Source organism: Salvelinus sp. IW2-2015, linkage group LG30 (assembly GCF_002910315.2).
Source record: "Salvelinus sp. IW2-2015 linkage group LG30, ASM291031v2, whole genome shotgun sequence".
In the NCBI taxonomy this organism is placed as follows: domain Eukaryota; kingdom Metazoa; phylum Chordata; class Actinopteri; order Salmoniformes; family Salmonidae; genus Salvelinus; species Salvelinus sp. IW2-2015.
The window spans coordinates 8,386,209-8,409,896 of NC_036869.1; the positions used below are offsets into that span (position 1 = coordinate 8,386,209).

At 41.6% G+C, this 23,688-nt stretch overlaps 1 protein-coding gene across 3 annotated transcripts; it reads right to left on the bottom strand.

The window, feature by feature from the left end:
- Window positions 1-1,383: 1,383 nt before the first annotated feature.
- Window positions 1,384-11,537, bottom strand: LOC111955044 (transmembrane protein 106B). 3 transcript variants are annotated; one of them, XM_023975082.2, is made up of 8 exons: window positions 11,448-11,537; window positions 6,948-7,138; window positions 4,225-4,288; window positions 3,889-4,048; window positions 3,428-3,568; window positions 3,102-3,151; window positions 2,281-2,334; window positions 1,384-1,986 (listed from the first exon to the last, which is right to left on the bottom strand). In XM_023975082.2, exons 2-8 carry the CDS (start codon window positions 7,129-7,131, stop codon window positions 1,845-1,847), a joined length of 795 nt encoding a protein of 264 aa, XP_023830850.1. In that variant the 5' UTR covers window positions 7,132-7,138; window positions 11,448-11,537; the 3' UTR covers window positions 1,384-1,844. The 3 variants fall into 3 exon arrangements, with proteins under 3 accessions (XP_023830850.1, XP_023830851.1, XP_023830849.1); XM_023975083.2 differs by lacking the exon at window positions 11,448-11,537 and adding an exon at window positions 10,319-10,410; XM_023975081.2 differs by lacking the exon at window positions 11,448-11,537 and having other exon boundaries at window positions 6,948-7,276.
- Window positions 11,538-23,688: the final 12,151 nt, after the last annotated feature.

Consider the following 23,688-nt stretch of genomic DNA (forward strand, 5'->3'; position numbering starts at 1 on the left):
ACCGTTAATCAAAATAAATGTCAGTACCCCCACAGCAGAAGTAGACATTAGGAAAGAACAACTTAATCAGATAAACCACTCTTCTAGTTGATGTGTCAGTAGTACTGCAAGTCTTCACTCAATCCTAACATTCATTCAAAAGCTGATCCACTCTTCCATACAAGATTCATTGATTAGGAACAAATGACTGTACACATGTTAAATGTTGTGCTCTACGATAACCTAGGAAACGGCTAATTAGATACCTAGTAGTTTGCCGTTATGAGAATTCATAAAGATATTCAAGGTATATTTCTATGACAGAGGGTAGTTTATTTGAGTTGTACATTTCAAAAAGGTTTTCCGCAACGTCGGAAGGAATCATATTACAAATGTGGTATTAAATCTAGGTAGTTCTAAACTCTTCAACTGAGTTTGATATGCAGGGAAGTCATTTATCAAAAACGTACAAAGTCCCTTGCAGGTTATCCTCTTTATGCATGTAAAAACTAAGTTGGTCGAATTCAAGTCAGCAGTAGGTTGGTATCACAAAACATTATGCGAGTCCCTCGTAGGCACGAACTCAGAAGGAAGAGGTCAAATTCTGATAATGAATCACTATCAATCAATCTTGTTATTGTACCAATTGGGAACAGAGTGGTAGAAGGAACTTTTAATATCTTAATTTCTTTCAAATGACTCCATTTTAGGGACATAAGCCTTTCAATTCAATCAATGGATCACACATTAACACAGTTGGATCACCCAACAGAGGGTAATATTAGTAAACAACTGGTCCAAATCCAGATTGTACAGAGAGCCCTCTAGAGGAGAGCCCGGTCATTACAAGCTTATACATATGAGAAATGCCACATTCTGTCTTCAAACCAAACAGCACCCTATCCCCTATACCAGGGGTATTCAACTCTCTCTACGAGGTCCGGAGCCTGCTAGTTTTCTGTTCTACCTGATAATTAAATTGCACACACCTGGTATTCCAGGTCTAAAATCAGTCCCAGATTAGAAGGGAACAAAACACAGTGGAACTGGCTTCGAGGTCCAGAGTTTAGTTTGAGAAACCTATATAGCGCACTAGCTTTGGCTAGAGTCCTAGTAGTGTGTTCTATAGTCATAGGTGTCATTTCAGACTTGGCTCACTGTGCCTTTGACTTTTCAGCAGAATTAAATAATACACTAGATTCACCTGTCATAATAATACACATTATTAATGTGTTACGTGAGGTCTGACTTTGAGACTAGTTGACTGGTCCCAGATCGGTTGGTTCAACTCCTTCGACTATCATAGAGATACAGATTTGAGACCAGATTACTGAGAGAACTCTGAGGTTATCCTCATCCATAGACAGGATTATTAGTTCAGACAAGTGGTTTGGAGGTGTGGAGTGGCTTCATAACATTTTCCATTAACACAATGAGAAGTTGAATGTTAAATGCATTAATAAAGTGCATAATGGTTTGGTACTGAAACATTATGGTGTTTTTTAGACATTAAAAACAATTATTTTTGTCAGTAGACACATTTTCCCCTTCCACTGCACACCTGGCATATACTCCCAACACAATGGTAAGCGAACACAGAAATACATGACATCTACAGTGGGGTCTTCATTGGTAGACGGGTGGTGGAGGGAGAAACACAGTAATCCATCTACGGCTGGGGTGGCCAACTCTCCTCCAGGAGAGCTACTGGGTGCAAACGCGTATCCCTGTTCGAACATACCTTCTTCAACTGACCAGCCGTGTTAGAGAAGCCTAAACAACCAGTAGTTCTGCCAGATCTCTGATGTAAGACTAGCTTCCAAGGACCTTCTCCAGGTCAGGTCAGGTCAGGTAGGGCAAAGGGGTTACTCTGGGGGTATTGGGGCATTAGACACCTTGGGCTGGGCACCCCTCAGAGTGGTGGTGTTACCTCCACAGTCTACATACTGGTACATCTCTTGCGTGACCTGCTCCATGTGGCCAAAGTACATCGTCGTCACCGTCACCCTGGAAACAACAAGAGGATTTCATTTAATTGGCTTTTTTTTGTACCCTTTAGGACAATAACAAGCAGGGATGTGATCACATCCAGTCAATATAGAAACATACAGAAGAGGATATTGGATTAGGTCAATTTTCACTCTGGAAGGATAGAAGACGGTATCAGAAAAGTTCCTTATTAATAAGGGGAGGTCATTAACCACACAGAACAAGGTTGACTAACTGTTCTGAGTACATTAATACGTATTACATGGGAGCCAGGCTTCGGGGTCCTGTGAGAATGATAAGAGAGGTACTTACTGCATCATGACAACGATGTTGTGCACCTTTATGGTCTGCAGGCTGCAGTAATCACTAGAACACAGAGGAACAGACACTTCAGTCAGTTTCATGTGATGAGCAAAAAGTTACATTTGTCCACCAGCCGGCTCTTACTCTGTCGAACCGTCTGGTTTCATTGGGTTTCAGAAAGGGACTTGAATGGAGCCTATGGCAAGAGCGGGAAAAGGTCCCGCTGGATTTTCATTGGCTGATCTCTCAGTCCATCACCATCTAGCGTAACCCTTGAACCTCCCTTCCATGTTGTGGATTTTAAAGCAGGAGCAGCACAAGTGATTGGCTAAATAATGAACGAAGGGAGTTGGGGAAATCAGAAAGTATGCATCTAAGAATTTGTTTTCACATATAAACTTCATATGCCCAAATTCATCTAATCCAGCAATGGCAGGCTGTCCCTCTCCCGCCTCAGTTACAACATGCCCCTTTCAAGTCTGACTTTGTTCCACACCGTTTCCAGGCTCTATATGAGCCTGGGGACGAGGTTAAGCAAGAACTAAAAGCAGACTGCACACTGCAATCTGTACTCCCATAGGATTTATTGAAACAAAGTCTCGACCATTAGGGTCTTTATCAGGTTCAGTGTTCTCTAAAAGCTATGTGCTGTGCTGGGGTGTGCTGGGCTGGGGTGGGGTGTGCTGGGCTGGGGTGGGCTGGGCTGGGGTGTGCTGGGCTGGGGTGTGCTGGGCTGGGGTGTGCTGGGCTGGGGCTGTCTCTTATACACATCTAGATGTGTATAAGAGACAGGGGCTGGGGTGTGGTGTGCTGGGGTGTGGTGTACTTACTACATGTAGCTCATCTCGTCTGCTATAATGGTGGGAACCATGTAGTCAACCTGGGAACAACACACAGGGTTATGATCAAAAATGTGACTAGGAGAAAGTACTTGAAGTGCCAAAATACATAATGTGACAAGTTGAGCAACTTAGGACCAGGAATAGAGGTCTGAGTCCACTAAAAATTTGCTATGGCTTGTTGGCTCTTGAATTTAGAGAAACTGGACTTTCTGCTGCATGTCCAATAATGATGACAAAGTTGTTACCACCATTTTTTACATTGTTGCTAGCGCCCTGTTAACACCTTGTTACCATGCTATTACAGAGTTGTGTACCTGCTCCATGCCCAGAGGACTGATAGCAGTGATGTTATTGATGCGGGACTTCCCGATCACCGTCTTGGAGAACTGGACCTGGGCTGTGACGTTGGACACCTCTACACTGTAGTAGTTGTTATTGGTGATGTTCAGAGTGTTCTGGAAGGAAGAGGAATACTTTGTCATTTTATAATCACAGAAATGTGTCTTTTAAATTTACCCTCAGAGAAACACACACACTGAGCAGTTTGAAGCCAGAGTTAGCCAGTGCAGCAAACCCGGAAGTTTAGGAGTTAATACAAAATTACAGGGGATGGCAGGATACCTAGAACCTGCAACATTTGTGACCAAACTCATTTGCCCAAACATGGCCAACTTTAGGAGGATAGTACAAGTTGATAAGGAAAAGCAGTCTCCTCCTGTGACTGTCCACAATGTGAACCAAATCATCATGTGGCTAGACCAGAGGAGAGGCTTACCGTCACGTTGAGATAGACAATCCTCTTGTCCTCGTCATAGGTGACGAAGATCGACTTGACGCCCACGTAGGAGACGTCTATGGTACGAGGGAACAGGAAGAAGACAGCCAGGCTGGACAGCATCAGACACACAACCACCGAGGACATCACATACAGTTTTCTGTGGAGAGGCGGGAGAACAAAAGGCAGGGTCAGAAGTTAAATAGCAGTTTGACAATGGCAGGGTACAAAGAACATTATAACAAGAAATGAATAGCTACTTGCACAGTTGCATCTGCAAGCATTATTGTGATGTTTAGCCTAGAGATACCAACCCAACAACGACATTCCACTTACGTTCTCCTGGGCCTGAGTCTCTGGTCACTGTATGGGATCAATGCTACAAGCTGGTTCTCCTGGCCTGCATAATGCAAGGAAACATTTACAACACTTAGGCTAATCATCGGATACAACTACAGCACAACATAACAGCAACACTAGGGATGTAACGATTCACTGATGGGCATCAGTCCCTGGTTCAATGGTTTAAGATACGAGTGCATCGGTTCGCAGGAGCCTAAACTGATCCAAACGTGGCATGAATCAGTCAGAAAACCGTTTAAAATGTTATGAATTGCCGGTTCACTAATGTTTTTTACTCATAACATATTATTTCCCTATACGAAAATACCTCAAACTTTTGTGACCGAATTGATGCGGCCTCTCCTTCAGTAGCTATTTAAATAAGCATGTCAGTCATTGACCTCCAAGTCAGATAACTGTACAGAGCTCAGCTGCTCGCACCAACGAGAGCCTCTAATATCTGCGCAGCACCTTCAGCATTCACATTATTGTAAAATGGCTTTGGCAATGTAAAATCATAGGCTTTATTAGTTGGGTGACTTTTCGATTGCCAGGTTCACCATAAAATAGTTTTGCTTTTAACAGTCAGTGCATTTGGTCATTTTTACATGAACAGGGGGGAGTTGTAATTTCATAACAAGAACACCATTTTTGTGAGCTGCACTGTAGGCCTATGGTCGGAGCGGGAGAAGAGCAGCTCTCCTCTGTAAAGTTCTAATGAAATCTGAAGCTGTGTTATATTAATTCACAGCAAGAACCTGACCGATAAATAATTTCACCAATATTATTGGCGAATAAGGCTATTTTACCAATTGATCGAAATCGGACAATATTCGATAAATTGGATGAGAAAGGACAGTTTATTTTTTTTACTTGATCATTAAGGCTAGGAGGCTTAAAGAAGAGGTTATTACAGGATAGCAGGAAAACACTCAGCAAAACCTCAGAGCTAGCCTGGTTCCAAATATGCATGTGCTTCAGGGAAGAGAACAGAGCTGTGAAGTAGCACAGTCAAGTTATTTGTTATACAGACATGAAGGAGTGACTTCACAGCTGCAGTGTTTTTCCTTTAAAACCCAGGGTTTTTTAATAACTGTGCCGGTGTGTGCATGTTTGTGTTCATGTTGTGTCAGAATCTGTGTGTGGGTTTTGGTCTGTGTTTCATCATGTGGTGTTCCTAGGTGTTGGTTGATTTTTCTCCTATGCTATTGGCACCTGTGTAGCCTTGGGTGGGGGAGGGAAAACAATTAAATCTAGAAAATAGTTTATTATCCATAAGACTTGTTTCATTAAATTGTGAAATAATCAATGACTGTTGTGAATATAGGTATATAATGATTATTGGCATTATGACAGTCAAAGGGAGAGGGAATACAAGTTCCAACAGAATCACCTATATTCAAAACAGCCTTACTGTCCTGACAGTTTCTCCTTAGGCTACAAAGCCCAGCGCGGAACCCATAGTTTTGGCACACAAAACAGAAAAGTGTTTGAACTTTGGAACAAGATATTCATACACTTGTTTGAGGATATTACGGCATGTCACATCACACCCACCAGTGGAGACAGCCTGCTCTAGCAGTTGGTTTGAACCACCAACTGATAGCCTATAAACTTAGGGCTCAACCGATATGTAGTTTCACCGATATCATCGGTTGATATTGGCCTTTTACTGAAATATAGCTACAGTGGGGCAAAAAAGTATTTAGTCAGCCACCAATTGTGCAAGTTCTCCCACTTAAAAAGATGAGAGAGGCCTGTAATTTTCATCATAGGTACACTTCAACTATGACATCTATGATATCTCATTGTCACAATGTCACAAATTAACATTTGGAGCACAATGGCAATTTATGAGAACTTAGTGGGAAAATTTAACTTCTTCCTCACTGTAAAAACAGTAGGCTATAAATCGGCAGATATATATTGATATCGGTACATTTTGTCCTACCAAAAAAATCGTAGCTAAGTTCTATACATAAATATAAACATATTACTTTCTGAAAACATTTTTGATCTGATAAAATGACAAGTTAATCAGTGGATGATGGGGATTTCAGATAAAGGGGGGGACAAAAGGCCTAAATGCTCAGTCTGCCCTATGGCTCAGCTCAGCTCCCTGCACACCATATAATTAATTCTCTGACACACACACAGACCTCAGAAAAAATCTCACAGATCCAGCTCAAAGAGGTCCAGCTCCTGACCTCCATCAGAATCAGATTTTAATTTTACAGAATCGATTCGTTCCACTTATCAAACCGAATCCTTCCAAACTAAAAGTATCGTTCCTGTATTGTGTCAGAGCTAACGTATTTATCTAGATACTTATTGAGTCCTGCTTGAAAGAAGAGATTCACATCCCTATGCAATACTGTACAACATTATCCATCAGAGGGGAAATTCACCAGGCTCCGGGGATAAAAATCATGAACCACAAATAACACAGCTTTGATTACAGTGAGTTTACGGGCAAAGCATAAGTCATTCATATGCCAAATTCAGTCATTGGTTCCCTCAAGCTCATAGAGTGATTCAGTCACACTATCCACAAGAGAGCACCTTTGTGGTTTTATCACACACATCAACTGCAGTCTGACTATGACACTGAACAGAACAAAACTCTTACCCAGTCATATTCATTCAAATGGTATAGCATCTTAAATCCTGTTAACCTCTAGGTATCCGGTCTGTACATAGGTGTGTGTGTTTCTCACCTCTAGGTATCCTCCCAGTGCCCTGGCAGCTGGGACATGTGACGCTGTCCCGGCCTGTGAACTCTACGTAGGGGAACTGGGACACATCCTCTCTCTTCCCATCATCCTCCTGGCTGGTGGTCAGGCTGTCCTGGGAGTCTTTGTGGCATGCCTGCTTGGGCAGGAGGGAGAGGGCTTTCCCCATGGTGACGCTTGGAGGGTCAGAGGTTACCGGTTGGCGTTTGTTTGTCATGTTTGAGACAAACACACACAGCAAAAAAAAGAAACATCCTCTCACTGTCAATGGCGGTTATTTTCAGAAAACTTAACATGTAAATATTTGTATGAACATAAGATTATACAACTGAGACAAACTGAACAAGTTCCACAGACACGTGACCAACAGAAATTGAATAATGTGTCCCTGAACAAAGGGGGGGTAAAAATCAAAAGTAACAGTCAGTATCTGGTGTGGCCACCAGCTGCATTAAGTACTGCAGTGCATATCCTCCTCATGGACTGCACCAGATTTGCCAGTTCTTGCTGTGAGATGTTACCCCACTCTTCCACCAAGGCACCTGCAAGTTCCCGGACATTTCTGAGGTGGAATGGCCCTAGCCCTCACCCTCCGATCCAACAGGTCCCAGATGTGCTCAATGAGATTGAGATCCGGTCACGTCGCTGGCCATGGCAGAACACTGACATTCCTCACTTGCAGGAAATCAGGCACAGAACGAGCAGTATGGCTGGTGGCATTGTCATGCTGGAGATGAGCCTGCAGGAAGGAAATCACATAAGGGAGGATGTCGTCTTCCCTGTAACGCACAGCGTTGAGATGGGCTGCAATTACAACAAGCTCAGTCCGATGATGCTGTGACACACCGCCACAGATGATGACGGACACTCCACCTCGATCCCGCTCCAGAGTACAGGCCTCGGTGTAACGCTCATTCCTTCGACGATAAACGTGAATCTGACCATCACCCCTGGTGAGACAAAACCGCGACTCGTTAGCGAAGAGCACTTTTTGCTAGTCCTGTCTGATCCAGCGTCGGTTGGTTTGTGCCGGTGATGTCTGGTGAGGACCTGCCTTACAACAGGCCTACAAGCCCTCAGTCCAGCCTCTCTCAAACTATTGCGGACAGTCTGAGCACTGATGGAGGGATTGTGCGTTCCTGGTGTAACTCGGGCAGTTGTTGCCATCCTGTACCTGTCCCGCAGGTGTGATGTTCGGATGTACCTATCCTGTGCAGATGTTGTTACACATGGTCTGCCACTGCGAGGACGCTCAGCTGTCCGTCCTGTCTCCCTGTAGTGCTGTCTTAGGCGTTTCACAGTACAGCCGTTGCAATTTATTGCCCTGGCCACATCTGCAGTCCTCATGCCTCCTTGCAGCATGCCTAAGGCACGTTCACACAGATGAGCAGGGACCCTGGGTATCTTTCTTTTGGTGTTTTTCAGAGTCAGTAGAAAGGCCTCGTTAGTGTCCTAAGTTTTCATAACTGTGACCTTAATTGCCTACCTTCTGTAAGCTATTAGTGTCTTAACGACCGTTCCACAGGTGCATGTTCATTAATTGTTTATGGTACATTGAACAAGCATGAGAAACAGTGTTTAAACCTTTTACAATTAAGATCTGTGAAGTTATTGGATTTTTACGAATTATCTTTGAAAGACAGGGTCCTGAAAAGGGGACGTTTCTTTTTTTGCTGCGTTTATATACACACACACAGTTGAAGTCGGAAGTTTACATACACCTTAGCCAAATACATTTAAACTCAGTTTCACAATTCCTGACATTTAATCCTAGTACAAATTCCCTGTTTTAGGTCAGTTAGGATCACCACTTTATTTTAAGAATGTGAAATGTCAGAATAATAGTAGAGAGTGATTTATTTCTATCATCACATTCCCACTGGGTCAGAAGTTTACATACTAATTGAGTGTATTTGGTAGCATTGCCTTAAATTGTTTAACTTGGGTCAAACGTTTTGGGTAGCCTTCCACAAGCTTTCCACAATAAGTTGGGTGAATTTTGGCCCATTCCACCTGACAGAGCTGGTGTAACTCAGTCAGGCACACGCTTTTTTCAGGTCTGCCCACAAATTTTCTATAGGATTGAGGGCAGGGCTTTGTGATGGCAACTCCAATACCTTGACTTTATTGTCCTTAAGCCATTTGCCACAACTTTGCTTGCAAGTATGCTTGGGGTCATTGTCCAATTGGAAGACCCATTTGCGACCAAGCTTTAACTTCCTGGCTGATGTCTTGAGGTGTTGCTTCAATATATCCACATAATTTTCCTTCCTGGCGCCATCTATTTTGTGACATGCCTCCTGCAGTCACTCCTGCAGCAAAGCACCCCCACAACATGATGCTGCCACCCCCGTGCTTCACGGTTGGGATGGTGTTCTTCGGCTTGCAAGCCTCCCCCTTTTTCCTCCAAACATAACGATGGTCATTATGTCCAAACAGTTCTATTTTTGTTTCATCAGACCAAAGGACATTTCTCCAAAAAGTACAATCTGTGTCCCCATGTGCAGTTGCAAACCGTAGTCTGGCTTTTTTTATGGCGGTTTTGGAGCAGTGGCTTCTTCCTTGCTGAGCATTTTACTGATTATATGTTTATATATATATATATATATATATATATATATATATATACATATACATACACACACTTTTGTACCTGTTTCCTCCAGCACCTTCACAATGTCCTTTGCTGTTGTTCTGGGATTGATTTGCACTTTTCGCATCAAAGTACGTTAATCTCTGAGCGGTATGACGGCTGCGTGGTCCCATGGTGTTTATACTTGCGTACTATTGTTTGTACAGATTAACGTTGTACCTTCAGGCGTTTGGAAATTGCTCCCAAGGATGAACCAGACTTGTGAAGGTGTGCACATTTTTTTTCTGAGGTCTTGGCTGACTTCTTTTCATTTTCCCATGATGTCAAGCAAAAGGCACTGAGTTTGAAGGTAGGCCTTGAAATACATCCACAGGTACACCTCCAATTGACTCAAATTATGTCAATTAGCCTCTCAGAAGCTTCTAAAGCCACGACATCATTTTCTGGAATTTTCCAAGCTGTTTAAAGGCACAGTCAACTTAGTGTATGTAAACTTCTGACACACTGGAATTGTGATGCGGTGAATTATAAGTGAAATAATCTGTCTGTAAATAATTGTTGGAAAAATTAGTTGTACCCTGCACAATGTAGATGTCCTAACCGACTTAACAAACTATAGTTTTGGCAACAAGACATTTGTGGAGTGGTTGAAAAACTAGTTTTAATGACTCCAACCTAAGTGTATGTAAACTTCCAACTTCAACTGTATATACACATACCGAAATGCCACGATAATAAAAGCATTTTAAATCATATACTGTACCTTTGTTTTCTTCAAGAGTACCTTGTTGGGAAAAGTCCCACAATAAATGTTTTCAAAAATGTTCGTTAACTAAGTGACGGCTTTCATCCCTATATGTTGTCTTACTGGATGCCTATTAGAACAGGGCTAGATAAAAATAAATAAAAAAGCCTTTACTGTACAGCCAGCAGTAGCTCTCCAGGAGGAGGGTTAGCCAACCAATGCTGTGCTCGTAGCTAACGTTACACATCAATCGGGATTTGACAAACTAAGGCAGAAATATAAGTTAGTTAGCTATCTAGACATTGATTGGGTAACATTGGCAGGCTGGCTTCTTCAAGTCAACAAGAAATTGCCAAATAACAAGGTCTATAGCTAGCTACAGGTTCTATAGCTAGATAAGTTAGCTAACATGATAACGGGATTTGGCTAACAAACGGGCAAGTTAATCTTTGTTTAATTCACTGCTCCACTCCTCATCGTGCCAATTATGCTAACTAGCTAGTTATATGGCATTGCCATTAATTAAAATTACTCATCAGTTAGCAAGAAAGTCAGTTGACTGTCGACTGGTTTGTAAACTAAGTTAGCTAGTAAATGCACTATCATAACAAACTGGATAACTAGCTAGCAGAAAATGGAAGCAAAAGGATAACGTTAGGAGGTTATTTAACGATAGCAGCTGTTAGCGGGTGGGTATAGATTGTGTTACGTTCCAACAGGAATATGTTCCAAAAACTTGGTAAAGTACAAGGTTGCCAACAAACGCATATATAAAGTAGCATGCTCAATTCGCCTAGCTAACTAGCTGCCGAATAGGCATCAACTCACAACGTAGCCTATTCTTAATGTTTGTCCATAGGCTACCAGAGTAATGACAGACATTTTTTCGGAATAAACGTGGTGAGTGAAAAACGTAATGAAATAGCCCACTCCCTACCCGGTATCTTATTCTGCCGCTATACAACCTTGTTATTTAGTTTTTGGAACAGATTCCTGTTGGAACGTTCGAAAGCATACCCACCCGCTGCTAGCTAGCATCAGCAAAGCAGGTCAGTCTTGTTTGCTATATGCGCTGGAATAAAATGTATTTAACAGCATACTAACTATTTATTCTACGGTGACGTGAAATTATTATTGTCCGTCTTACCAGAAAACGAGTTGTGTTTTTCCTAGCAATCCTTTCAGGTCATGCAGTTCTTGTTGTCAACCAACCTGACATGCGCAGTACGTTTCAGATGATGAGTAGTCAGAAAATAAATACACGTTTTAGTCACCTCGGACAACGGGATACAGCTAGAAGGGATCCAGTTTTTGTCAATTTAATACGTTTTAGCTAACCCTAACCAGCTACGTTAATTATCCTAACCTGCTACGAAAAGTCAAATCTGACGTTATTTGACAAAAGCTGGATCACTTCTAGCCATGACCCGGTCAAATCCACAACTTCGCGTTCGATGTTGCAAAGTAGTTTTTGTCGATTGGTCTTCCCACTAAATTTAAAAACATATCAAGTAGAAGAAAGTACTTCTACATGTCCTTGTTACGTTTTGAGGTAATAATGTTAAAAAGCAGTCCTATGCTATTTCAGGCATTCCTATGACTAATACATGTCCTCCAAAATCAGCAAATTATCTTCAATTGTCGCTACAATTGTAGACCTACTGATTTGAAATGTTCATATTCATTACCAGGCAAAACGTCAGTATAGAGACAAAGTGGAGTCGCAATTCAAAGGCTCAGACACCAGACATATATGGCAGGGTCTACAGACAATCACGGACTACAAAGGGAATACTAGCCACTTCTCGGACACTGACGTCTTGCTTGTTAACCCTTGCAAGGCTACTGGCCCTGACGGCTGGCTGGAGTGTTTACAGACATATTCGCTCTCCCTATCCCATTCCATTGTCCCCACATGCTTCAAGATGTCCACCATTGTTTCTGTACCCAAGAAAGCAAAGGTAACTGAACTACATGAATATCAACCTGTACCACTCACTTCTGTCATCATGAATTGCTTTGAAAGACTAGTCAAGGATCATATCACCTCCACCTTACCTGCCACCCTAGACCCACTTCAATATGCTTACCGCTCCAATAGATCCACAGACTATGCAATTGCCATCGCACTGCACACTGCTCTAGCTCATCTGGACAAGAGGAATACCTATGTAAGAATGCTGTTCATTGACACAGCATTCAACACCATAGTACCCTCCAAGCTCATCATTAAGCTTGAGGCCCTGGGTCTGAACCCTGCTCTGTGCAACTCGGTCCTGGACTTCCTGATGGGCCGCCCCAGGTGGTGAAGGTGAAGGTAAGAAAAAAACACCTCCACTTTGCTGATCCTCAACACTGGGGCCCCACAAGGATGCGTGCTCAGCCCCCTCCCGTACTCCCTGTTCACCCATGACTGCGTGGCCACGCACACCTCCAACTCAATCATCAAGTTTGCAGAAGACACAACAGTAGTAGGCCTGATCACCAACAACGATGAGACAGCCTACAGGGAGGAGGTGGGGGCCCTGGTAGTGTGGTGCCAGGAAAATAACCTCACCCAATGTCAACAAAACAAAGGAGCTGATCTTGGACTTCAGGAAACAGCAGAGGGAGCACCCCTCTTCTACATTGATGGGACCGCAGTGGAGAAGGTKGAAAGGTTCAAGTTCCTCTGCGTACACATCAATGACAAACTGAAATGGTCTACCCACACAGACAGTGTGGTGAAGAAGGCGCAACAGCGCCTCTTCAACCTCAGGAGGCTGAAGAAATTTGTGTTGGCACCTAAAGCCCTCAAACTTTTACCGATGCACAATTGAGAGCATCCTGTCGTGCTGTGTCACCGCCTAGTACTGCAACTGCACCCCCGCAACCGCAGGGCTCTCCAGAGGGTGGTGCGGTTTGCCCAACGCATCACCGGGGGCAAACTACCTGCCCTCCAGGACACCTACAGCACCCGATGTCACAGGAAGGCTAAAAAGATCATCAAGGACAACAACCGCTTGAGCCACTGCCTGTTCACCCCGCTATCATCCAGATGGTGAGGTCAGTACAGGTGCATCAAAGCTGGGCCGAGAGACTGAAAAACAGCTTCTCTTTCAAGGTCAGAAGATTAAATAGCCATCACTAGCACATTAGCGGCTGCTGCAGTGCCTTGCAAAAGTATTCATCCCCCTTGCCATTTTTCCTATTTTGTTGCATTACAACCTGTAATATAAATAGATTTTTATTTGGATTTCATGTAATGGACATACACAAAATAGTCCAAATTGGTGAAGTGAAATGAAAAAAATAACTTGTTTAATAAAATTTGAAAGGGAAAACTGGTGCGTGCATATGTATTCACCCCCTTTGCTATGAAGCCCTCAAATAAGATCTGGTGCAACCAATTACCTTCAGAAGTCACATAATTAGTTAAATAAAGTCCACTTTTGTGCAATCTAAGTGTCACATGATCTGTCACATGATCTCAGTATATATACACCTGTTCTGAAAGGCCCAGAGTCTGCAACACTACTAAGCAAGGGGCACCACCAAGCAAGCAGCACCATGAAGACCAAGGAGCTCTCCAAACAGTTCAGGGACAAAGTTGTGGAGAAGTATAGATCAGGGTTGGGTTATAAAAATAACCCACCAAAACTCACAGACCAGGCAAGGAGGGCATTAATCAGAGAGGCAACAAAGAGACTAAAGATAACCCTGAAGGAGCTGCAAAGCTCCACAGCGGAGATTGGAGTATCCGTCCACTTTAAGCAGTACACTCCACGGAGCTGGGCTTTACGGAAGAGTGGCCAGAAAAAAGCCATTGCTTAAAGAAAAAAATTAACAAACATGTTTGGTGTTCGCCAAAAACCACGTGGGAGACTCCCCAAACATATGGAAGTAGGTACTCTGGTCAGATCAGACTAAAATTGAACTTTTTGGCCAAGGAAAACTCTATGTCTGGTGCAAACCCAACACCTCCCATCACCCCGAGAACACCATCCCCACAGTGAAGCATGGTGGTGGCAGCATCATGATGTGGAGATGTTTTTCATCGGCAGGGACTGGTCAGAATTGAAGGAATGATGGATGACGCTAAATACAAGGATATTCTTGAGGGAAACCTGTTTAAGTCTTCCAGAGATTTGAGACTGAGACGGAGGTTCACTTTCCAGCAGGACAATGACCCAAAGCATACTGCTAAAGCAAGACTTGAGTGATTTAAGGGGAAACATTTACATGTCTTGGAATGGCCTAAGACCTCAATCCAATTGAGAATCTGTGGTATGACTTAAAGATTGCTGTACACCAGTGGAACCCATCCAACTTGAAGGAGCTGGAGCAGTTTTTCCTTGAAGAATGGGCAAAAATCCCAGTGGCTAGATGTGCCAAGCTTATAGAGACATACCCCAGAGACTTGCAGCTGTAATTGCTGCAAAAGGTGGCTCTACAAAGTACTGACTTTGAGGGGGTGAATAGTTATGCACGTTTAAGTTCATTTTTTTGGTCTTATTTCTTGTTTTTTTCACAATAAAAAATATTTTGCATCTTTAAAGTGGTAGGCATGTTGTGTAAATCTTATGATCCAAACCTCCAAAAAATATATTTTAATTCCAGGTTGTAAGGCAACAAAATAGGAAAAATGCAAATGGGGGTGAATACTTTTGCAAGCCACTGTATATACATAGACTTGGAATCACTGGCCACTAATAATAGAACACTAGTCACTTTAATAATATTTAAATGTTTTGCATTACTCATCTCATGTATATACTGTATTCTATCATATCCTACTGTATCTTAGTCTGTGCCGCTCTGACATTGCTCGCCCAAATATTTCTATATTCTTAATTCCTTTACTTTATATTGATGTGAATTTATATGTATTTGTTTATATTTTATATTTCCCCCCAAAAAATTATCTAATGACTGCCTCCTCGCAGAAAAATCTGCAGAGCTGGGAAGATTGTATCCACCATATACAGTGGGGAGAACAAGTATTTGATACACTGCCGATTTTGCAGGTTTTCCTACTTACAAAGCATGTAGAGGTCTGTAATTTTTATCATAGGTACACTTCAACTGTGAGAGACGGAATCTAAAACAAAAATCCAGAAAATCACATTGTATGATTTTTAAGTAATTCATTTGCATTTTATTGCATGACATAAGTATTTGATCACCTACCAACCAGTAAGAATTCCGGCTCTCACAGACCTGTTAGTTTTTCTTTAAGAAGCCCTCCTGTTCTCCACTCATTACCTGTATTAACTGCACCTGTTTGAACTCGTTACCTGTATAAAAGACACCTGTCCACACACTCAATCAAACAGACTCCAACCTCTCACAATGGCCAAGACCAGAGAGCTGTGTAAGGACATCAGGGATAAAATTGTAGACCTGCACAAGGCTGGGATGGGCTACAGGACAATAGGCAAGCAGCTTGGTGAGAAGGCAACAACTGTTGGCGCAATTATTAGAAATAGAAGAAAATAGAAGAAGTTCAAGATGATGGTCAATCACCTCTCGTCTGGGGCTCCATGCAAGATCTCACCTCGTGGGGCATCAATGATCATGAGGAAGGTGAGGGATCAGCCAGAACTACACGGCAGGACCTGGTCAATGACCTGAAGAGAGCTGGACCACAGTCTCAAAGAAAACCATTAGTAACACACTACGCCGTCATGGATTAAAATCCTGCAGCGCACAAAGGTCCCCCTGCTCAAGCAGGCGCATGTCCAGGCCGTCTGAAGTTTGCCAATGACCATCTGGATGATCCAGAGGAGGAATGGGAGAAGGTATGTGGTCTGATGATTCTAAAATAGAGCTTTTTGGTCTAAACTCCACTCGCCGTGTTTGGGAGAAGAAGAAGGATGAGTACAACCCCAAGAACACCATCCCAACCGTGAAGCATGGAGGTGGAAACATCATTCTTTGGGGATGCTTTTCTGCAAAGGGGACAGGACGACTGCACCGTATTGAGGGGAGGATGGATGGGGCCATGTATTGCGAGATCTTAGCCAACAACCTCCTTCCCTCAGTAAGAGCATTGATGATGGGTCGTGGCTAGGTCTTCCAGCATGACAACGACCCGAAACACACAGCCAGGGCAACTAAGGAGTGGCTCCGTAAGAAGCATCTCAAGGTCCTGGAGTGGCCTAGCCAGTCTCCAGACCTGAACCCAATAGAAAATCTGAAACCTGAAGGATCTGGAGAAGGTCTGTATGGAGGAGTGGGCCAAAATCCCTGCTGCAGTGTGTGCAAACCTGGTCAAGAACTACAGGAAACGTATGATCTCTGTAATTGCAAACAAAGGATTCTGTACCAAATATTAAGTTCTGCTTTTCTGATGTATCAAATACTTATGTCATGCAATAAAATGCGAATTAATTACTTAAAAATCATACAATGTGATTTTCGGGATTTTTGTTTTAGATTCCGTCTCTCACAGTTGAAGTGTACCTATGATAAAAATTACAGACCTCTGCATGCTTTGTAAGTAGGAAAATCGGCAAAATCGGCAGTGTATCAAATACTTGTTCTCCCCACTGTATATATATATATAACATTCTACTGGTTGCAAGAGTTTTGTTTAGTAATTTAAATTGAAAAATTCTAAGCTTTGAATGTGGCGCCATTTTGCGTGTCAATTGATAAACCATGTGCCATGGAATCTGTACTAAGAAAATCTCTTCACAACTATTTGGCTATTTATATACCACAGCTGTCAATTTTTTGGTCCTTAAATGAAACTGGTATATATTTTTATTTATCACAATTTTCTTTAACCAATTTGGGTTTTTAATGCAGGGCCAACAGACAAGTTACTTACTTTTCCCCCTTCCACTTTTGTCGTAATGCTGCAATTAGTTGGTTGTAATTTTGGGTAGAGCAGATATTTCCATATGTCTGTGTTAGCTGCATGTGCAATATGACGCCACCAATCCTATTTATTATTTAATTTACAAGAATTATACCTCTTTTAAATATGTTATCAAAATATAAAGTGTTTTTAATCAATTAGTATTTTTGAGTTTAACCACAGTATTTTTTGAATTATTTGTTCTGTCTTTTTAGGTGGATTAAAATGAAATTGCAACCAACTTTCTATGGCTTGTTAAAAAATAACGATATTTTGGAGATTATTTTGTTTTCAAATAACCGAAAGTGAGCGGTTGTATAATCTGAATAAAGGGAAAAAAGGCCATTCTTGAACAAAACAAAATCTTTATTAATTCTTGAGCTGCAGTTCTGGTTCTATCCATATGGTGGCAGTAGCATTTAGTGTTTGAAATCCACCCACCACTGCCTAATGTGCTAATTTACTGTGATCCGTGTTTTGATTGTGCAACAATAATATTGTAGGCCTATATCTTCTGAAAACATGTGGCTTTTAATTCCTGTTATGTCAATGTTTACCAGACCTCATTCCTTTGTTATCGCTTGATATCACCCAGATAGTACAGCATCGATTACCATAAAGCCTGCCACACCCTAATATAGAGCATATCTTTCCCCCATACATCAAATCAAGTTGAATGTTGCTGCAGTGTTATAGTCAAATGAGAAAATCAATGTCTATTCTTGACTTAAATAATGTACAAAATAGTATAATCTATATTCAAACTAGTAACCGTGTCTGTATTCCTCATAGGAGTGAAATGTTGGGCTTGACTAAAACACACAGAGGAGAAGTGGGCTGGGGGCAGCAGACTGCTATGGTGCAGTGCACTATACACACCAAATTTAATCAGTTGACATGCAATTATGCACCAGTAAGAGGTTTTAATGGCCACGCTTATAACAGTGTGTGTTGGAGCACAATATTACAGTTTCCCCATCTCTGTTTGCATTGCTGTTTCCGCTCTCATTTGTCCCACTCCCACCACCGATAGATGGGTCTTTGTAGTGTGTGAGTGTGCGTGCGTGCGCACGTGCTGAGCTGGGTTCAGTGGCAGCACTACTAAACACTGTCATCATTAAGTTCTCTCTCTTTTCCTCCGCATTAGGAGCAGTAGTGTAATGAGTCTCTAGTTAGTCTGTCATGTTGCGTTTTTTTATTTCATGTTTATCCCTGTCCTTGTTTACTCTCTTTACATAACAGCGTGTTTGTGGTTTTATTATCCATTACTGAGATGATACAAAGAGAATGTGACAAAATATTTAATCCTGGTTTCTCTAATTTAAGCTGGCATTGTTTTATGTGGGGCCTGTTCTGCTTTTATGTGGATCCTGTCCTTTTTTTCCAGGTCAGGATTATTTTGTCTTAAGTGCAATGTGGCATGATTTAAAAGGAAAGCTGACATGTTATCACACAAGTTTAAATCTTTTTTATTATTGAAAAAGGACAAAACAAACAAATGTAGACACATCCTATCACAGCCACAGTACCAGGGACAAACTATACCTAGCCTCAATTTCCAGTCTGTCATATAGTTGTAGGTATATGTAATATTTCAGAAACAATTGATGATGAATAAAAGCAAGGTTAAGACTTCTTATGGCTGCAATCCCGCTAACGGGATGATATGACAACAGCCAGTGAAAGTGCAGGGCGCCAAATTTAAAAACCAGAAATATCATAATTAAAATTCCTCAGACATACATGTGTCTTATACCATTTTAAAGGTAATCTTGTTGTTAATCCCACCAACGTGTCCGATTTCAAATATGCCTTTCAGCGAAAGCACTACAAACGATTATGTTGGGTCACACCAAACCACAATAAGCATAGCCATTTTTCCAGCGAAAGATCGCAGTCACAAAAAGCAGAAATATAGCTAAAATTAATCACTAACCTTTGATKATCTTCATCAGATGACACTCATAGGACTTCATGTTACACAATACATGCATGTTTTGTTTGATAAAGTTCATATTTATATAAAAAAATCTGAGTTTACATTGGCGCGTTACATTCACTAGTTCCAAAAACATCCAGTGATGGTGCATAGCCACATCGTTTCAACAGAAATACTCATCATAAATGTAGATGATAATACAAGTTATACACATGGAATTATAGATATACCTCTCCTTAATGCAACCGCTGTGTCAGATTTAAAAAAAACTTTACGGAAAAAGCAAACCATGCAATAATCTGAGAAGGAGCTCAGAACAATAGTAAAATTAGCCGCCATTTTGGAGTTAACAGAAACCAGAAAATACATGATAAATGTTTCCTTACCTTTGATGAACTTCATCAGAATGCAGTCCTAGGAATCCCAGGTCCACAATAAATGCTTGATTTGTTCGATAATGTCCGTTATTTATGTCCAATTAGCTACTTTGGTTAGCGCGTTTGGTAAACAATTCCGAAGTCACAAAGCGCGTCCACTATAACGTGACGAAATGTCCAAAAGTTCCGTAACAGTCAGTAGAAACATGTCAAACGATGTATTGAATCAATCTTTAGAATGTTGTTAACATGCATCTTGAATAACGTTCCAACCGGAAAATTACATTGACTTCAGTTGAGCGATGGAACGGAGCTGCCTCTCACGTGAACACGCGTGTTCAATGCGTGGTCACCTCATGACAGTGGTGAATCATTCCTGTCTCCTTCGGCCCCTCTTCACATTAAAGTCATCAGACAAAGTTCTATTGACTGTTGACATCTAGTGGAAGCCGTAGGAAGTGAAAACTCATCCATATCTCGCTGTAATGTCAATGGGATCTTGGTTGAAAATCTACCAGCCTCAGAAAAAATCCAAACAGGAAGTGGAACTTCTCAGGTTTTTGCCTGCCATATGAGTTTTGTTATACTCACAGACATAATTCGAACAGTTTTAGAAACTTCAGAGTGTTTTCTATCTAATACTAATAATACTATGCACATATTAGCAACTATGACTGAGGAGCAGGCCGTTTAATCTGGGCACCTCTGTGCACTTTTCATCCAAGCTACTCAATACTGCCCCTGCAGCCATAAGAAGTTAAATATAAGGCAGTTATAGATGACCTTGAGCTTGGCTTTAAAGAAAGCATTTGATTTGTGTTAAATACTAAACTAAACCTTCAAGTAAACATACAAAACACCAGTTATAATTGCCTATATCGTGTAGACTTAGTATATAATACAATAAAATATTAAATTAAATTTGCCTTTACAGAGGGAAAACAGTTTAAATTAATCTGTAATTACGATCAAGTCAAAGGAAAGTGATTGCACAATTTTTTGCGCTCATAAAAATGTATGTGGCCGATGTGCTGGTGTTGGTGTGATGATTAGAGAAATGCAGACCAAACCAAACTGTTGAATAGTCAAATAACTTGTTTTCACTACATTTACATACTTGGAAAATGCATTGTGAGCTGAACGAAAGAAAGACAAATGTCTTATAGCACTGTAATGTAACCCACTCTACTATAACCCACAAGTAACTGAGAAAGAATGGAAATCCCAACATCATAAGCAATGTTTAGTGAGGAAAATAAAAGGTAACCATTTTAGACTGTTCATGCTTGAGATGGTTGGTTAGTTCTGCTTCATGCTAGGCCCTACTACTTCTCTAGTCTAACCCAAAGGCCCTGGTCTTCTGCAGGACAGGATGACTGCCTGTTCTTAATGAGGGGAGTGACTCAGCTGTGTGTTAGAGGCTTATTAGTAGCTTATAGTCCATAAGTGCTTTGGTCTGACCCCTAGGGTCAACTCTGATGGTATGGACAATGTATTATATTTCTATGGTATGGATGTACCCTCTGGCCAAGCTCCGAGCTCCCCCCACAGATTGCCATGAACAATGTGGTTTATACAGTGTATAAGGATTTTATAGAGAAGGTCTGTTTATGGCCCCATTGGACAATGTGATGCGTGAATAGAAGCGCTGATGCAAGCTACTGTAGCATAGAAATATATGCTACTGTTCTCTCTCTCTCTCTGTGTCCCTTTCTCTCTCTCTCTCTGTCAGTCTCCACTATGGTTGGCACAGCTGGAGTTTGGAATGAGCACCATGTTGTCACTAGTTGGTTCCCCCAAATCAGAGCGTCAGAGAGGTGTATTTTATATTTACTGTATGTGTGTGTGTTTCATGCTCTTCCGTAAAAAAGCTGTCATATGTCATACTCCGACATGTGACAGGACGGCTCACTCCTTATAAAAACACAAAGCGTATGACCTTGTCCTCCACCACAGTGAGCTGTCATATAACATACAAACACTTGTCACGGGAGGAAAAAGCAGCTGTCACACGCGAGGGGCTGGTCATCGACTCTGTGTCTAGCCTAGAGTAGCAGATCATTTCTGGACTGTTTTTGTACTGAATGTCTTGTGTTTTCAACCGTGATGTCGGTCAATTGAAATGTGGTCATGCGGTTCCTCCGTTGGTCAATCCTCCATATTCTGTATGACTATGATTAATTAGTCTACTACTAAATTGTGTGTGCGTGTGTGTGTGGTCCGTTTATGTTATACAGTATGTTCCGCGGAATACTCTAATATAGCAGATAATACAATGCATAGGTGATTTTGCTCAGTAATGTAGGGGACCTGTGAACCAGGCTGAAGATAAGGTTTGACATGATATTTGGTGGGTTTCTAACATGTTCAAGGTCATTTTCTCTTAACCCGTGTCTGGCCCGGAGAGGAGTGGAGCATTAATCAATTTTTTTTGCTGCGTCAAGACAAAGTTTACTGGCTCTGCGAGTGGATCGATTCCCCCTCCCCCATCTCTCATTCTCTCTCTCCCGTTTACTTGGATCAGTTCTCCAGTAGTGAGATCGTCAGTGTAGATCTCTGCCTTTTCTACAGGGAGCACTTGTGCTCCGAGGTTGAAAAATGTAAGAGCACACAGAAATGTAGGAGCACAATGAAAAATATTTGATGTTACAAGCCGTTTTCTTTACTTGTATTTTATATTGTATTATATTTCTTGGGCGGGGGGGTAGATCGGCTTCAATATTGCAGATAGATTGTGCCTTATCAATGTAATTGTCTGCATCATTTCCAATCGGCAATATATTTTTTGGGGGGGGTAAATATATATACACAGTACCAGTCAAAAGTTTGGGCACACCTAGTCATTCAAGGGATTTTCTTTATTTTTACATTGTAGAATAGTGAAGACATCAAAACTATAAAATAACACATGGAATCATGTAGTAACCAAAAAAGTCTTAAACAAATCATAATATACAGTTGAAGTCGGAAGTTACATACACCTTAGCCAAATACATTTAAACTCAGTTTTTCACAATTCCTGACATTTAATCCTAGTAAAAAGTCCCTGTCTTAGGTCAGTTAGGATCACCACTTTATTTTAAGAATGTGAAATGTCAGAATAAGAGTAGAGAGAATGATTTATTTCAGCTTTTGTTTCTTTCATCACACTCCCAGAGGGTCAGAAGTTGACATACAGTCAATAAGTAATTGGTAGCATTGCCTTTTAAATTGTTTAACTTGGGTCAAACGTTTTGGGTAGCCTTCCACAATCTTCCCACAATAAGTTGGGTGAATTTTGGCCCATTCCTCCTGACAGAGCTGGTGTAACTGAGTCAGGTTTGTTGGCCTCCTTGCTCGCACATGCTTTTTCAGTTCTGCAGACATATTTTCTATAGGATTGAGGTCAGGGCTTTGTGATGGCCACTCGAATACCTTGAGTTTGTTGTCCTTAAGCTATTTTGCCACAACTTTGGAAGTATGCTTGGCGTCAGTGTCCACTTGGAAGACCCTTTTGCGGCCAAGCTTTAACTTCCTGATGTCTTGAGATGTTGCTTCAATATATCCACATAATTTTCCTACCTCATGATGCCATCTAATTTGTGAAGTGCACCAGTCCCTCCTGCAGCAAAGCATCAGACCAGAGGACATTTCTCCAAAAAGTACGATCTTTGTCCCCATGTGCATTTGCAAACCGGCTTCTTCCTTGCTGAGCGGCCTTTCAGGTTATGTCGATATAGGACTTGTTTTACTGTGGATATAGATACTTTGTACCTGTTTCCTCTAGTATCTTCACAAGGTCCTTTGCTGTTGTTCTGGGATTGATTTTCACTTTTCGCATCACAGTACGTTCATCTCTAGGAGACGGAACGCGTCTCCTTCCTGAGCGGTATGACGGCTGCGTGGACCCATGGTGTTTATACTTGCATACTATTGTTTGTACAGATGAACATGGTACCTTCAGGAGTTTGGAAATTGCTCCCAAGGATGAACCAGACTTGTGGTGTGCAATTTTTTTTCTGAGGTCTTGGCTGATTTCTTTTGATTTTCTCATGATGTCAAGCAAAAAGGCACTGAGTTTGAAGGTAGGCCTTGAAATACATCCACAGGTACACCTCCAATTGACTCAAATTATGTGTATTAGCCTATCAGAAGCTTCTAAAACCATGACATCATTTTCTTTAATTTTCCAAGCTGTTTAAAGGCACAGACAACTTAGTGTATGGTAACTTCTGACCCGCTGGAATTG